The sequence below is a fragment of the Cydia pomonella genome, unplaced genomic scaffold (genome assembly GCF_033807575.1).
Source record: "Cydia pomonella isolate Wapato2018A unplaced genomic scaffold, ilCydPomo1 PGA_scaffold_110, whole genome shotgun sequence".
Lineage (NCBI taxonomy): Eukaryota > Metazoa > Arthropoda > Insecta > Lepidoptera > Tortricidae > Cydia > Cydia pomonella.
In genome coordinates this window covers 15609-32784 of record NW_026907755.1, presented here as the reverse complement: position 1 = coordinate 32784, position 17176 = coordinate 15609, and the positions used below count along the sequence as shown (strand labels likewise).

Here is a 17176-nt window from a genome sequence, read left to right as displayed (position 1 = left end):
TAGATCTCTTGACCTTTTCAATTGATGCAACTTCCTGAACTTTCTCAGGTAGAGGTGTCAGTCCCGCCAGCGCGATAGATGATATAGTGGGCAAGGTTCTGAATCCATGGAGGATTTTTATTGCAAAACCGCGCTGGAGGCTGAGTAAGGAAGTGCGTACTTTTTTGAAATTGGTTGCATGTCCCCAAATTTCAGCTGCGTAAGTTATGATAGGTTCTATTACTTGCCTATATATTGTATTTATATTTGCAGAATGAACTCCCCACGTGGGCTTAACAAATATGCACAGTCTCTTGTAAATAGCTTGCGCCTTTTTAATGATGTACTCAGTGTGGCGGATAAAATTCAGATGTTGGTCAATAATAACACCTAGCAATTTGAAGTGTGTGTCGAATGGTATCAGTATATTATTCATGTAAATCTTGGCGGCTTTAGCTTTTGGGGTGTAGGCGATCATTTTAGTCTTTAGGGGGCCAAACTTCAGCTTATTGTTTTCTCCCCACCGATAAGCGGCGTTTAATATATTATTGGCATTAGTTTCTAATTCTTGTTTATCCTTTCCAGAACAAATAAGCAAAACGTCGTCAGCATAAGCCTGGACGAAGTTACCATCTGCAAGGTCTTGCTCCAGTAAAGTGTCAACAATGGCATTCCAGAAGATAGGCCCAAGTACCGAGCCTTGGACACATCCTCTGGTTTGCTCCTTTGTTATTGTTATATCGGAATAACTTAAGGTGATTTTTCGGTCAGTAAGGTAACTGCAAATTATTTTTAGAAGGTTGTGTGGACAGTTTATATCTGAGAGCCTTTTAATCAGTGCAGGCCACCAGGCATTATCAAAAGCCCCTGCAATATCAAGCGATATGGCCACAGCAAGCCTGTTGTTGCTTTTGCACATTGTCAGCTTACTGATTGCATTATTTAGGGCATCAGTAGTGGAGCACTGCTCCTTGAAGCCATATTGCCTGGTACTGCAGGCATTGTTGATCTGCATGAAGTACGTTAGTCTAGTGGCAATTAGTTTTTCTAATATCTTTCCAAATACATTAATCAAACCAATAGGTCGGTAGGCAGATATATCTTTGTAATTTGTTTTGCTTGGTTTGGGTATTGTTCTAATGTATGCGATTTTCCAGCATGCAGGAAAGTATTTAAGCGTTAAGCATCTGTTGTATATTTAGTTATAGTTTCAAGGTAACATTCTATATAGTGCTTGCAGATGTCGGCAGTAAGATGGTCAATCCCTGGTGCCCTTTTAGGGCTCATATTTTTGATGATTTCTAAAACTTCCTGAGTGGTAAATTGCGGCTCATTGTTTTCTATTGCAGGTTCATGGTTTACTATATTATTAACAACTGTTTCTCTTATTTGCAGGTGGTGTGGAGTATCATCAGCGGCAGCGTCTACTGGGAAGAACTTAGCGGCGAGCTTCTCTGCGGTATCCAGGATAGATGTTGTGTAAGTACCATTGTCCTGTTTTTAATGTTGCAGGTGGTTGCGGCTGCGGTGTGCTCTTCAAAAGGCGATTCGTCACAGACCAGACATCATCCTTTCCTTGGCGGCTGCAGAAATCTCTGAAATGTTCTGTCGAAGTTGTTCTTATTTTGCTGGAGTATTCTGCTCTTGCATCATGAAGTTCTTTTAATATGTTGGTGATGTCCTTTTTACTCCGTTTAAGGTCTTGTAAACGGTGATGCAGCGATATAACCTTTTTCTTCATTTCTGTCAGTTCTTGTGTCCACCACGGAATCTTTTGATATGGTTTTTTAAGAGTGAGTGTTGCATCACAGGTTTTCAGAATAGCATTGGTCATGTCTTTTATATACTTATCAAGTCCATTATTGTCAAGTTCGTCTATGTCAGTCGTAAGTATAGTGCTAGCCTCAATATTTTGTTTAAGTTTAGTTTTGAAATTGTCCCAATTTGTTCTATCAGTCTGGTATTTGTATGTTGATGTAGATTTTTTCCTATTCGTCCGCATGTTGTCCGATTTGATTTTAAATTCAATTCCGTGGTGGTCAGAAGATGGAATAATTTCATTGTTAACCTTCCAGTCCAAAATATTGTTTGCTGTGCGTGGAGTAGCAAAGGTGAGGTCAACTATAGAGTGCCTAATTTGGCCGTGTGATACTGATTCAAACGTGGGTTCATTGCCTATATTGCAGCTAATCAAGTCGTAGTTGATAGCCAGGTCATGTATTTCTTTACCCCGGTCATTATTTCTTGCAGATCCCCATGTGGTGTGCCACCCGTTAAAATCCCCGCACACGATGTGTTCCCTATTGGCAAACTGTTGGAGATATTGCTCCAGGTGCATCATCGTGCGTGAGGGATCCTCACCCGGCTCAATGTAGACGGAGGAGACCAGTAATTTCCTGTTACTATTTAGTGTAAATTCAGCAGCGATGAAGTTGGTGGTATCAAATTGAGTTAGCCCGATATAATTTCCAAGCTTCTTCCTTACAGCAATGCATGCTTTATTTCTATAATTGACATCACTGTGTTGGTACAGATCATAGCCGTCAATGTCCTTAACTGATGTTTTATTCTTACTGATGAAAGGTTCGGTTATGCAAATGATGTCATACTCTTTGTCTCTAGCACATTGTACTAGTTCTTGAAAGGCATTATTTCCCCGTCCTAGATTGCATTGGACAAGAGTGATGCTGTGTTTACTAATGGTATTTACTGTTGGGAGGCCCTTAGGAATAACGGACATTGATCCTAGCAATGCGATCCCACTTTATCCAATCTGGACATGTTTGACTGTACGCAGGGTGATTATGTTCTTTGTCTTGGCTTTGGCAATTGGTGCAGCACGGGACTTTCGAGCTTCTTGGGCAGTTGCGGGTATCATGGGCATCTGCACAGAAACCGCATTTGCTGTTGGATGTACAATTTGCCGCTTGGTGCCCGAAGCCCATGCACTTGAAGCACTGCGTGATTGGCGATTGGTCTACCGCGAGGACTGACTGATATCCGACTTTGATTTTTTGTAAAAGCATTTGCTGGTACAATTGGGGACTGACCTCAACCACTACGTTTTTCATCGAGTCGTTACGTCCTTTTACGCTGCGAATGTATTTAATGCGTTTATGGTCTGCGTCAACGCTGTCCATTATTCTGTGGTTCTGTTTTGTAATTGCATCAACTATTCGCTCATTTGCATTTTCTTTCGTCACGCCCAAGAGTCTTATATAGGGGTTACGTAATTGCGGTACTCCGACTGTGACGCCTGTGGTATTATGCTTAATAGCTGTGCTGAGAGTGGTTCGATCATTTTCCGTTTCACAATGAATGACTACTTTATTGTTTTTAGTGTGGCGTACACTCTTTATGCCCACACCCAACTCTACCAGGTCTACCTTTTCCTGTACCTCATTCAACGCATCCTTGCTCTCTTTGCGTGGATCCAGAGGTTCCAGGATAACAGCATAACTGGTGTCCTGGGTAGTTCTGTCACTGGTCCTGTTTTTAGGAGTGTAGGGTGTCCTGCGAGCCGCATCAGCGTACGTTGGCCCCGAAGCCCTAGCTCCAGCTTCTACGCTTGTTTCTGCACGAGCTCTCCTCTTCGCTTTTCTGCTGAGGACCTCGGTAAAGCCATCGTTGTTGTTTTCTTCCTCATTCTCATTGTCTAGCGGTCGTGTTAGGCAGAATACTACTAGCTCGTTGATTTTTTGTTGTTCATCAACAAGCCTGTCAATATTAGCCTGGACCCCATCTATTATTTTTGTTTTCAGCTTCTCCATGTGAAGCTGTGGCGCATCGGTAGTGATGCCCTCATCTTCTGTTTGGGTAGCAAAATTTCTGTGAGTAGCTGATGTCAGATGGTCTGACAATCTGGGCTGGTTACGCATGGGTGGCGGGCTCTTGGCATCCTCTATCACCTGCCGGATCTCCCTTATTTTTGCCGGTTGAATATCGTACTTTGTGATATGTTTCATTTGGTCTAAAGCCTTTAGAATTTCCTGTGACGCTTTCGTTATGGCTTTCTTGTTTGTTCTGTTCACGCTCTTATCTTCGTTAACAGCCCTGTCAATGAGCTTTGCCAAATGGCCGACTACTGAAAGGAAAGTCTCATTGTTTGTGACATCTGATGCGTAAGCACCGAGCTCAACCTGGTCATCAGTCTTAGGTTTTTTGGTGCTCTTCCCTTTTGGTTTGCCAGTTTGTATCTGTGCAGGTATCAGTGCCTGTAATTCCTGCAGCGACTGTTGTGACTGTGGCAGTGAAAGTGTTTGTGGCTGCGGCTGTTGTTGCGATTGTGACTGCAGTCGCTGCAAGAATGCAGCTAAATTATTGATGTCAGTTTCGGTGTTGGTGTCGGTAACAGGTTGACCGTCTCGCACTCCAGTCATGTCTGCCACGTTCGATACGATTACAGTATTTGGCAAATCTTGACTGAGGCAAAGCGGCTCCATATCGCCAGAGCTGTCGATGTTGAACGCGACCGCTGGCCTGCGAGTGTCGGAGGGTTCATTTGTGTCTTCTGCCTCTCCGGTACGTCCAAGTGAAAAAGTCGCGTTCGAAATATGGCCATCTAGGTCCTGCGGGTCCAAGTCGATAAGGCTTGCCTCGCTGAGATTTGTTGCAGCGGTATTTATGTCATCGTCTTGAGACCGGGCAGTCCCTAACTGATCCGGAGGAGTGTCATCCTGCTCCTGACGAGCATGTTGCGGCCCCTCATGGTCAGTCTGCTGGCCCTGTGCAGTGGATCGCAGGCGCTTTTTCACAGGTGAGCGAAACACCATTTTGTAAAACTGTGTTAAGTGAAAATTTTTTGGGGGGGGGGAGGTAAGGAAAAATTGGAATGTAAAACGAAAGGGTTAATTTTTTAACACACAAAACTGAAAAATGATGAGAATCGACTGGTGGGATAAAAATTTATGGAGATTTATATGAAAATTTTTAAGCGAAACGAAGAAAATTAGAAGAAAATTGAGAGTTTTGTTAAGGAAAAGTGATCAGAAAATTATAAATTATATATCAAAAGATGCGCTTTAGCAAAGGGATTGTTACGGAGAAAAAACGACGTTGATATCTAGAACAGAAGAGAAGTTATGAATTTTTGAAGAAGTGAAATTTTGAGAAAAATAGAAAAAATTAAATATCTCGAGAACGGAAGGGGGGGGTAAAGTGGGGATAGTACCAAAAGATGGGGAAAAATTTCCTCTATCTATGTTCAAAATTTGAAAATTCTAGGTGGAAGTATAGTCACTTTTAAAAAGCTTGGTTAGGTTAGGTTAGGTTAGGTTAGGTTAGGTTAGGTTAGGTTAGGTTAGGTTAGGTTAGGTTAGGTTAGGTTAGGTTAGGTTAGGTTAGGTTAGGTTAGGTTAGGTTAGGGTTTTTTTTTTTTTTTTTTTTTTTTGTAAGTTTTTAAGTGTCAGTTGTAGACACAGGGCCCTCGCTAAGGATACGGGCGACCCTGTGCCCGAGGTGACGTTTGCGAAAGGGTTTTTATGTTTTATGCGATGCCGGGTCCGGCATCACCATCAGTCGAAACAATGGTGATGCTCGACTTGAAGACCCGGCGTTGTTGGTATGATTTAAGATGGACCCATGGTCCCCGCATTGGGTACGGGCGGCCATGGGCCCAGGTTGATATTTGATGCGATATGTTTGAGATTAGGGAATAGCAATATGATTGAGATTAGTGATTAGTTATTTATAAATGGTTAGAAGTATGGTTTGTAGTTGATTTTAGTTTGGTTTGGTTTGCTTGGAATTTTTGGTTTGGTTAGGTAGTTGATTTTTAGATTGTTGTAATTGGTTGTGGTTGGAGGGACCGCAGTAAAGATAGAAAGATAAAGGCACTCAACGGACGCTGCTGCCCGTCCGCCGGTTTTCCCTTAGTCGCCTTTTACGACACCCACGGGACGAGATGGGGTGGTGCTATTCTAACGCCGGCACCACACGGCGAGGTTAGGTTAGGTTAGGTTAGGTTAGGTTAGGTTAGGTTAGGTTAGGTTAGGTTAGGTTAGGTTAGGTTAGGTTTTTTTTTTTTTTTTTTTTTTAAAGGTTTTATAGTGTCATTTGTAGACACAGGGCCCTCGCTAGGGATACGGGCGACCCTGTGTCCGTGGTGACATATGCGAAAAGCTGGTATGTTTTATGCGATGCCGGGTCCGGCATCACCATCAGTCAGTAGCGATGATGATGCTCGAGTTGAAGACCCGGCTTTATTGTTATGATTTCGATGGACCCATGGTCCCCGCATTCAGTACGGGCGGCCATGGGCCCAGGTTGAGATTTGTTAGGTTAAGTTGGTTTTTGCGATTAATTTTAGATTTTTGTTTGTGAAAGTTATGTTATTATATAGTGAAATTTAGTTTGGTTTGGTTATTTGGAATTTTGGTTTGGTTTGGTTGTTGGATAGAGAATAGTTGTTATTTAGATAGTTTAGATTGGTTGTGGTTGGAGGGACCGCAGTGAAGATAGATAGATAAAGGCACCCAACGGACGCTGCTGCCCATCCGCCGGTTTTCCCTTAGTCGCCTTTTACGACACCCACGGGACGAGATGGGGTGGTGCTATTCTAACGCCGGCACCACACGGCAAGATGAAGAATATAAGGGTTTGTTTAAAAGATGGGGGTTTGGTTTGCTAGTTTGGGTTGAGATTACGTATTGGGACCGCAGTAGGTGTTAATACAATACACGACGGACGCTGCTGCCCATCCGTCGGTTTTCCCTTAGTCGCCTTCTACGACACCCACGGGACGAGATGGGGTGGTGCTATTCTGACGCCGGCACCACACGGCGGGGTTAGGTTAGGTTAGGTTAGGTTAGGTTAGGTTAGGTTAGGTTAGGTTAGGTTAGGTTAGGTTAGGTTAGGTTAGGTTAGGTTAGGTTAGGTTAGGTTAGGTTAGGTTAGGTTAGGTTAGGTTAGGTTAGGTTAGGTTAGGTTAGGTTAGGTTAGGTTAGGTTAGGTTAGGTTAGGTTAGGTTAGGTTAGGTTAGGTTAGGTTAGGTTAGGTTAGGTTAGGTTAGGTTAGGTTAGGTTAGGTTAGGTTAGGTTAGGTTAGGTTAGGTTAGGTTAGGTTAGGTTAGGTTAGGTTAGGTTAGGTTAGGTTAGGTTAGGTTAGGTTAGGTTAGGTTAGGTTAGGTTAGGTTAGGTTAGGTTAGGTTAGGTTAGGTTAGGTTAGGTTAGGTTAGGTTAGGTTAGGTTAGGTTAGGTTAGGTTAGGTTAGGTTAGGTTAGGTTAGGTTAGGTTAGGTTAGGTTAGGTTAGGTTGGTTTTTTTTTTTTTTTTTTTTTTTTTTTTTTTTTTTTTTTTTTTTTTTTTTTTTTTTTTTTTTTTTTTTTTTTTTTTTACTGTCTACCTCCACATGGATCGGAGCCTATTCTATCAAGTTTCGCATTCATACCAGTTCTCGCTGTTTTGCCTCTCGCACTTTTATTCTTCATACGTTTCTTTCTTTCTTTCATCATCTTTCATTCTGTTCACGGCTGGGACTGCCGTCTATTTGTTTCCTTATGCTAATTTAACTACTTAATTTCTTTATTTCCGGGGTTTTCTGGGATCAAGGGGGAGGTATGGTCCTCTGACATGGGTTAAGTCAGAGATTTTATTTACATTTATTATTGCTGTTTTCTTTTACATTTATCTTAATTCTAATACACTTGTTTATTTTACAGTTTCTTATTTGCTATATTTATTTTACAATTTTAGTTTATGTAACTCCTAATATATACACCAGATATATGTGAGTACATAATATTGTTTACTTATTTCTATTCCTTACAACTTTAACTATTTCTGTACAGAATTCTAAAAATATGTCTCTCTCCTTTTTACTTTTCATTATATTGCATATAGTTTCCCTCCGTATCTCTGTTCCCATCTTGACCTCACACTCAATGCGCGCGTATTCATGCACAGGGCATTCTATCAGAAGGTGTTCTACCGTCTCCTCTTTTTCTGGCTCGCAGATGCATGATGGGTTCTCCTTGAGCTTGAACCTGTGCAAGTACGAGGAGAACCCACCATGCCCTGTCATTATTTGAGTCACTGTACCCGTCGGCTGGATCTTCCTGACAAGCCGGTATGCGGCTACCGCATCCGGGAAGAACACTTTCGTCACGGAGGCCGTCGAACCCGCCGCGTATCTCTCAGCCCATTCGCCAAGCGTCTCTTCACGTATGAAGCGCTTGGCGAATGAGATGGGGCACCGGTCGTAGTCCGCCTTCCTCCGCGACGAAAGTGCTGCTATTTTCGCCAGCTCGTCCGCCCGCTCGTTGCCCGCGAGTCCTGCGTGTGCCTTGACCCAGAACAAGAGGATATTCTTGCCCTGGTCAGAAGCGGCTTGGAGATTGCGTCTCGCCTCTAGTGCCAGGCGGTGGAGCGAGCCCCGGCTCGTCAGCGTCTCGAGAGCAGCTCTCGAGTCGCTGAAGATGCCGAAGCTCGCTTCACCCCTCCTCTTTATCTCCTCGGTTGCCCTGTGTATTGCCAGGAGTTCGGCCTGATACACGGTGCAGTAGTTGGCTAGGGTGATTTTTATGGCTTGGTCTTCGCACTCACCTTTCCATATGGAAAGGGAGGCTCCGACTTTGCCCTCAATTTTGCTGCCGTCGGTATATATTCTCACTTCCTGCACCGCATATCTTTCCAGAGCTTCACGGTCCGGAAGGCTCGTGAAGCTCAACTCCTGGCAAAGGGCCGGATGAGGAGACTCCGTATACCTTGACGCAACCTCCACCTCCCTATCGTCAGGCAACGCTCGGGTCATGCCTTTTCTGGCTCTGTACAGTTCGGCTGCTTCCCGTATGCGGAGGTCCAGGGGCAGGATCCCGGTCAGTACTAGGGCCGAGTCCAGGGACACTGTGCGGTATGCTCCACACAGCTTCTGCACGAAGCCCCTTTGCACCGCCGCCAGCTCCTTGCGAGTCCCTATCTTTTCCGCGGCAGGTGACCACGCCGCGGCTGCGTAAGTGATGACTGGCTCTACTGCTGCGGTGTATATGGAGCGAATCACCTCCGGGTGTAATCCCCAACTCACTCTTGCAGCGGTTCGAAGCTTCTTGTATATATTTAGGGCCTTCCCGCAGACCCTAGCGACGTGCTGATTGAATGTGAGACGATCGTCTATCGTCAGTCCGAGGACTTTGAGCTCTCTGGACATCTCGATGTCACGCCCCCCCATGACCAGGACCGGGGTGTCATATTTAAGCTTCTTTGTTATCGTTATTGCGACTGTTTTATTCGGTGCAAATTTCAGCTTGTTATTGACACCCCACTCCAGGACGCGCGAGAGCGCTGCGTTTGCTTCCATCGAGACGTCCAGTCCCGTCCCACCGTCGAACACCATCAGCACGTCGTCCGCGAAGGCCTGTACGTAATGGCCTCTTTCTTCTAGCCGCCTCAAGAGTGGGTCGAGGAGGAGGTTCCACAATATGGGCCCGCCTATCGATCCCTGAACACAGCCTTTTTCCGTTCCCCTTTCTGCCCTCCTGCCCCCATACCTCACCTCCACCTTTCTATCCTCAAGGTAACTGTCGATTACCCTCCTGATGTTCACAGGGCATTGCTCCTCCGCCAAGCGGGTCCTTATCTTAGGCCACCAAGCGCTGTCGAAGGCTCCCTCTATGTCCAATGATACTACTGTAACTATTTTCTTTTGCTCCAATTTGGTTCTGATGTGTTGCATTAGGACATAGAGGGAGTCCTCGGTACTGCGCTGTGGCATGAACCCATACTGGTTCTTGCTGAGTCTTGGGACCAGATGGTGCCGCAGTCTGGTCATTATCATTTTCTCGAAGATTTTACCCAGGACCGGCAAGAGTCCTATGGGCCTGTATGACTTCACGTCGGTGTAGTCGGCTCTTCCTGGCTTTTTCAGAATCACCACCACCGCTTTCTTCCATGCTGTCGGGAAATGGCCCAGTTCAAGGCATTTGTTCGCGACAGCAAGGAAGACGGTGGGGTGATTTTTGACTGCTCTTTGACATATATCCGACGTGAAGCCATCATCGCCCGGGGCCTTTTTGGGGTTGAAGCTGTTCACCGCGGCCATCATTTCTCCAGCTGTAAATAACGGGTCATGTATCTCAGCATGACCCGGTTTATTTATTTCGAGTGCCATATTTCGTGTTTCGCGGTGTTCAGCTCCATCCCCTTGTCGATCGTCCTCTGGGTAAAATCTTTCCGCGAGCCATTGTGCTGACTCCTCCAATCCCAAGACTCTCCCCTCCTTGCTTAGCGGTAGGTCCTCTGTTCTCCTCTCCGTTGTTTTGAGAACTCTATATATCCCATCCCACACAGTTTCCCTATCCTGCTTCCGACAGAATTCCTTCCAGCTGTGTGTTTGAGCCATCTTGGCCGCAGTCTCATACTTTTCTTTTTCTTCTAGGTACTCCTGCACCACCTTCTGTCGTCGGACCGGCGCGGCGCATCGGATCCTTCTCCTCTTCGTGTTGACGAGCTTCTTCATTTGGTACAGTTCGTCGGACCACCATGGGAAGGTAAGTTTTTGACTCTTGGCTTTCAGTGGTATGTGCTGGGCGCATGCTTGTGTTATTTGTGCTGTGTATGTATTTACTGTGTTGTCTAGTTGTTTTTTGTCTGTCAGTACGTCTATGTTGTCTGTGTTTATGTTGTTCTGTGACAAAAGTTGGGAGAGTTTGTCATCAAACTCATTCCAACTTGCCTTTTTTGTGTTGTATTTGCGTGTGGTTCTGTCTGTAGTTCTGCATGCGCCTTTTTCCATATCCAACCGAAAGACAATAGCATTGTGGTCCGACCCCGTTACCTCTCTGTCTACTCGCCACTCTGATACCTTAGGGAGGAGATCCGCCGAACACACGGTCACGTCCACTATGCTGGTGCACGTCCTGCCTTGCCTCTCCACCTCAAAGGTGGGTGTGCTGCCTATGTTCAGTATGTGCAGTTGCAGCTCGTGGAGGAATCCTGCCAGTTCCTGGCCTCTCCAATCGGTGTACGCACTTCCCCACCAGACACTCTTTGCATTGACGTCCCCCGCCAATATCATCCCCTTCGTTCCCAGCTTGTCCCGGATTCTTGCTATGTGGGCTAGGTATGGATCAATGGGGGTGGTTGGTTCGCAGTAGAGGGACACCGCAGTGGTGCACCAGTCGCCAGACCGAATCCTTACGACCACGATGTTATTTGTTGTAAGTTCAGGGTCTTGCTCCACGTCGAGGTCTGCGTCAAAAATGACTATAGCAGCCTTGACTGGGCCCTCCTCGTCCGAGGCGTTCTGGTACACCCTTGCAGGTCCTCCACCTCTCATCTTCCCCACTCTCCCGACGTAGGGCTCCTGGACCATGGCTATAGCTGCCTTTCTCTTCGCCGCTTCCAGTAGTAATTCGCTTGTTGCTAAGTTTTTGCGTTGCAAGTTGGCCTGCATCACCAGGAGCCCTCGCTTTCCATGCCTATGGGTGTTATTTGCTGTTGTGTTTTCGCTAAGGGTGCCTTTAGCAATACGCCACTTTAGCTCTCGCTATAGCGTCCCACTTTCGCCTGACCGCGCAGTCCGGATCGAAGGCATCGTGCTCTGTATTCTTTGCTCCTGCCTTGCTGCAGTTTGTGCAAGCAGGCGGCATGCCGGCCGCTTTTTGCTCGCACTGCCCTCGCATGTGTGGTCCCCCACAGTGGCCGCACTTCACGGCGGACTCTCTGCAGTACTTGCCGCTGTGGCCGTATCCTAGGCATACAGAGCATTGGACCAGAGGAGATTGGTCCTCTACTCTGACCCTCTGTATGTCCAGGTGGACCACAGACTTTGCTAGCGCCCTTCCCCATATCTGCGGGGAGACCGTGAGGACCACGTGCGTCAGGTGTGGGTTGCGCGCCCTTTTTCTGTACTTTACTGCCATCCTATTGCTCTCCTGGTCGAGTCCGCCGAAGACATCCCCATTCTGATTCCTCAGGGCCTCGAGTATCTCCTCGTCAGTGTTGCTCTGCAACACGTCCCTGAGTATCAGAAGGGGGTCCTTATTCTCCACGTCCTCGACCCGGAGGCCAACCCCCTCTCTCTGCAGACTCTCCTTCACTCCTCTCCTCAGCTCTTTTGTTCTGCAGCTTAAAATCACCTTTCTGTCTTTGCCTTTCTTTATTTTGTCAATCTGCACGCCTCCCTTCTCTTTTGCTGCCTGTCTAACTCTTTCTATGACTTCTTCTCCTGTCTCAGTCTCATCCTGCGCCGTGACGATCATGGAGTGCAGAGTTTGCCCTCTCGCCACTGCTTGCTCTGGGCTTCTTGCCACCACACTTGCGTATGTGGCATGGGCTGTTGCCGCCCTCTCGAGGGCTTCTCTCTGCGCCTCCATGACCGTCCTCAGCTCTTGCATTCGTTTGTTATTTTCTTCCAACCGCTGCGCGTGCTCTTCAAACTTTTCTATGAGATTTGACCCCAGGGTCGGGGCCGCCGGAACCTGTCCTACGGGCTGGTCCTCTTTTAAGGCCCTCTGCGGGAGGCTTTGCCTCCCGTGGGCAAGGGTCGCGTTCCCAGCCGGCTCCTCTCCTGTTCCGCCTCTTTCACTACTTTATATAATTTCTCGATAACCTCCGTGACCCCGAGCTTTATCTCCCTTTTGATGTTGCCGGATTTTTCCATCAGGGCCTTTCCTTTCTCTAGCAGGCGCCTGGCCTCTGCTGTCCTTGGAAAGATCGCGGCCTTTGCTGCTGCGGTCGACGCCGCGGGGACCGCAGGAGCCTGCTCGGGCTCTGGGAGGTCGAAGGTTTTGCCGCGTTCCGCAGGACCTGCCTGCTTCGTTACTGTCGCCGGGGGTGGGGATCGGTTGGGGTGGGTCTTAGCCTCCCATTCGCCGGTCCTGCGTCTCACCGTCATTTCCTCCGACCCCCTTTTCGGAGACATAGGCACCGATGTTGCCACTTTTGTTGGCGGTGTTCTGGGTGTTGCCATGTTAGAGGTGTCGCTTTTGCCCTTGTAAACTTCGTAAGTGGGCACTTACTTATAGCCTAAAATTTTACTCTACTTGTAGAGTCGGTCTTTTGTTTGCCTCTGTATAGGGGAGGCGGTAGAGTCCAATAGAAATAGAAAAGAAGAGAAGAGAGATTAAGGAGATAGGTAAAAGTAAAAATAAAATTATAAAATAGACTAACACACGAATAATAACAGATTTATTAAAAATGTAGATCTTTGCTCTATATAGAGCCGTACGGTGTTCGTAGAGCTGTCCTGTATAAGGGAGGCAGCTATCACTTAATCTAAGACGAAGCTCAACCCGTCTGCGCTTTCAGGGGCCGAAAAGTCAGGTTTTTACGGTTTTTGCGATGGGGCAAAAAATTGGCTCTATGTAGAGCCGTTTTCTGTACACTGGCTGGTAGCTCTCCTCGTGCCCTTTCAAACGAACCCAAACTCGAGGTGGCTACGACCAGGGGCTCCGAAGCTATGGCGTCTACAGTTTTACCGATAACCGAATCGGTAAAGGATCGGCCAACCGGAAACGGTCGTATCTCCGGAACCACTGGGCCCACGAACCTGCGGTTTGGGATGCTGTCCTCAGCACGGCGAGAGCTATCTTCCAAGATGGTCGGTTGGCCGAAGTGATGTCCTGAAATTTCAGCTCCTGAAAACCCTTTTTTTATTTCTGAAACCTCAGATTTCAGGTAGGCCTCCTCCTGCCAACACCTGCTTCCAAAACCTCACCTTTCTGCGACGTTCCGTATAGAAGTTACGGAGGTTTGAAGTTCTTCCAATATGGCGGCCCAACTGTCAAAACTCAACTTCACTTTGAGTTTGTGGCGCTTCTAGTGGTCGCAGAAAGACGGGGTTTCCGATTTTCCGAGGTAATGACACCTTCCCTGTCTATTCAGGCCACTTTCAGGATCCTGAAAAGTGATCCCTCCGATTCGACTGAAACTGGAAGGGGAGGATAGGTGGGGATCTTCCGAGCTCGAAGTCGAAATCGCCGTTTCAGTACGACTTTCCGTTACCCAGTTATGTCGAATCGAAGAAATCCAAGATGGCCGCCGAGCTGTCAAACTAGAGGTTTGGGTTTTGATAACTCCGGTTCTATGGGTCCTATTGGACTCCGGTTTTTTCCAGACAGTTCGGCTTGACCTTGGCTATATCCTGAAAGTGCTCCGAATCCAAAATATACCTTACAAAAATTTACTAGATATTTTTCGGGAGTCCGGTGTTTTGTCAGGTGTGTCTGAAAACTACTTAAATCTAACTAAGAATACCGTTTCTCCGAACTCTGTAGGTCTTCTGGCTCTCGTTTTATTTAATTTTGAATTTTTCCCAAAATTTCGATTAAAAACCGGTAAATGTCCAAATTTTTTGTTTTAACAGCTAGAAAACTCGTTCTTGGGCTTAATTGAGGTGAAATATATGTTATACGACTATTTCTAAGGCTAAAAACTATTTATTTCTATTAATTACGAATTTAATGCAATTTTTCTTAAAAAATCGATATCTCGAGAACCACAAGCCCAAAAATTCCGGAAAAAACGTTAAAATACACTATAAATACAATACTATGACATAAAATTAAAAGCTAGACGTGTTCCAAAGAAAAATTTTTGGAACTGCTCAAAATACAAATTTTTTGGAAATTTGAAAAAATTTCACTGAAAAAAGTCTCTAAATTTTTTCCTTTTTCGTAGGCACGTTCAGCTCCTTAGCGCGCAACAGAATTTAATGTAAAAAAGGTATGGTCTGCCTGAAGATTTTTAGATATATGCAGTTGAATTTTGAATTTTAAAAAGTCAATTACTCCGGAAATAAAAGTCCAAAAATTCTGTTCAATGTACCGTTACACTCCTAGTGATGAACTGCTTCTTGGTGTTCTGTTAATTTCAGCCGGTTGCCGCTGGATCGCTGACCACGCCACCACGTGGTACTTGTTTTTTTGCACTTTGTGCTTCGACGGTGTGTCGTCCAGACGCGTGTGAGGTGTCGGCGTGCGGGGCTCGTTGAGGCGCTTCCAACGGTGTATCGCACGTAGCGGTATCAATGTCCAGTGACGCAGCGTATTGATGTTTATGTACACTTAACCTCTAAAAACACGGTTTTAGGCACTTCACGGTTTTTTCCGAGGTCACACGTTTATACACTGCAATCCGATAGATAGCACTCACTGTCCCGCACACAACAACACTTGTTTGGTCTCAATACGACGAAAATTGCCACGTCCACGAATTTTTTACTGCGGAGCTCAAAGAAAACGATGTCGCTACGACGCAGGGTGGCACGTGACTGGTTAGGTTAGGTTAGGTTAGGTTTTTTTTTTTTTTTTTTTTTTTTTTTTTTTTTTTTTTTTTTTTTTTTTTTTTTTTTTTCTGTGCTCCTCCAACATTATCGGAGACTTTGGGTTTCCAAGTTTCTCTTTCATTCCAGTTCTCTCTATTATGCTTCTCGTACTTTTATTCTACATACTGGTTCTTTCTTTCGTTCATCTTCTTTCATACTTTTATGGGTGGGACTCCCATCTATCTATATACTGTAAGTTTCTTTATTACTAGGAAGGGAGTTGTACACAGGGTTTTTCTTTTATTTCATATTTTATCTTTTACAACTTTATCTTTTTATATGCATCTATACAATGTTTATGTTCTGTTACTTCAGTTTGAACATAGTGTTACAATATTACATGTTTATTTATTGACATAGTTTCATACTGTTTTACATGCTATAGTTTAGTGCTATATTGTGGTCACAATTTGTATATAATCATTATATGCTATTGTGATCCTATTTCTACTTATTACTATTTATTACCTTACTTGCTACATTTTTACAATATTCTAGGAACTTCTGTCTAATAGCATCATTTTTTATAATATCTTGTAGGTTGTTATTTTTAATCTCAATATCTAGTTCTATCTCTACGTTTAGCCTTTCTAATCCATATCGCGGGCAGTCGGTTAGTATGTGGACAACGCTCTGGCTGACCTGTGGGTCACAGGGGCACGCCGGGTTCTCCTTACACTTGAACCTGTTCAAGTATTCGGAGAACCCGCCGTGTCCCGTCAGTACCTGAACCAGAACGTGGTCCAGTTTTATTTTCTTAATAGTACGGTTCGCCTCTATGGCCTCCGGGAAGAAGACTTTTGTAATTGAGGCAGTTTCGCCTTGTTGGTACCGTTGGTTCCATTCATTAAGTGACTCTAACCGAATCTGCCTTTTTGCATATGACAATGGGCACCTGTCATAGTTGGGCTTTGTTTTTAATTTAAGGGCAGCTTCCTTGGCTAAGACATCCGCTCTTTCATTCCCTGCCAGCCCGGCATGGGCTTTGATCCAAAATAACTCAGTTATTTTGCCCGTTTTTCCTAAATCATTTAGGTTGCTCCTTATTTGAACTGCTAGGGGATGGAGGGAAGTGTTATTAACGACTGTTTCGAGGGCGGATCTTGAGTCGCTGTAAATGCTGCAGTTTCTGATCGGGCTTTGGAGGGCCTGTGTTGTTGCCTCCAGAAGTGCCAGCAGTTCAGCTTGATAGACAGTGCAAGTTTGGTCTAGCTTTAGTTTCTTTGTTTTGGTCTCCGTGCCGTTCCTCCATACTGAGATTGCTGCTCCAACCTTGCCTTCTATTTTGCTGCCATCTGTATATATTTTTTGGCCTTCTGGGTTATGCTCCTCTAGTTGTGCCCTGTCTGCCACACAGGTAAATTGCAAATCTGTCATTCTTGCAGGATGAGGAGTGTTTTCGTATGGGATCGATCTCTCCATCTCTCTGTCTCCAGCTACCTGCCGAGCATAGCCTTTCTTTACACAGTAAAGCAAGGCTGCTTCTCGGATTCTTATGTCCAGTGGAAGCAGACCGGCAAGCAGCAGGGCAGAGTTAAGAGATACCGTCCTGTATGCCTTAATTATCTTTTGGGCGAATCCTCGTTGCACTGCGTTCAGCTGCTTTCTGACACATATTTTGTTTGTTGCAGGTGCCCATGCACTCGCCGCGTACATTATTATCGGTTCAACTACTGCCGTGTATATTGTTCGTACTACCTCTGGTCCCAGGCCCCAGTGGATTTTTGCTGCTCTGGCTAGCTGCTTGTAAATTCCCAGAGCTTTTCGACAAACATTAGCTGCGTGTGTATTGAATGTCATCTTGTCGTCCACCGTGAGGCCTAGGATCTTAATCTGGTGAGACCATCCAATGCTGACCCCACCCATGCTCAGTTGCGGGGAGTCATACTTCATTTTGTTAGTTACTACCATTGCTTGAGTTTTATGAGGTGCGAAGTTAA

At 45.6% G+C, this 17176-nt stretch overlaps 1 protein-coding gene across 1 annotated transcript; it reads right to left on the bottom strand.

The window, feature by feature from the left end:
- Positions 1-1417: 1417 nt before the first annotated feature.
- LOC133533185 (uncharacterized) lies at positions 1418-2719 on the bottom strand. The gene has a single exon (XM_061872141.1). It carries the CDS (start codon positions 2717-2719, stop codon positions 1418-1420), a length of 1302 nt encoding a protein of 433 aa, XP_061728125.1.
- Positions 2720-17176: the final 14457 nt, after the last annotated feature.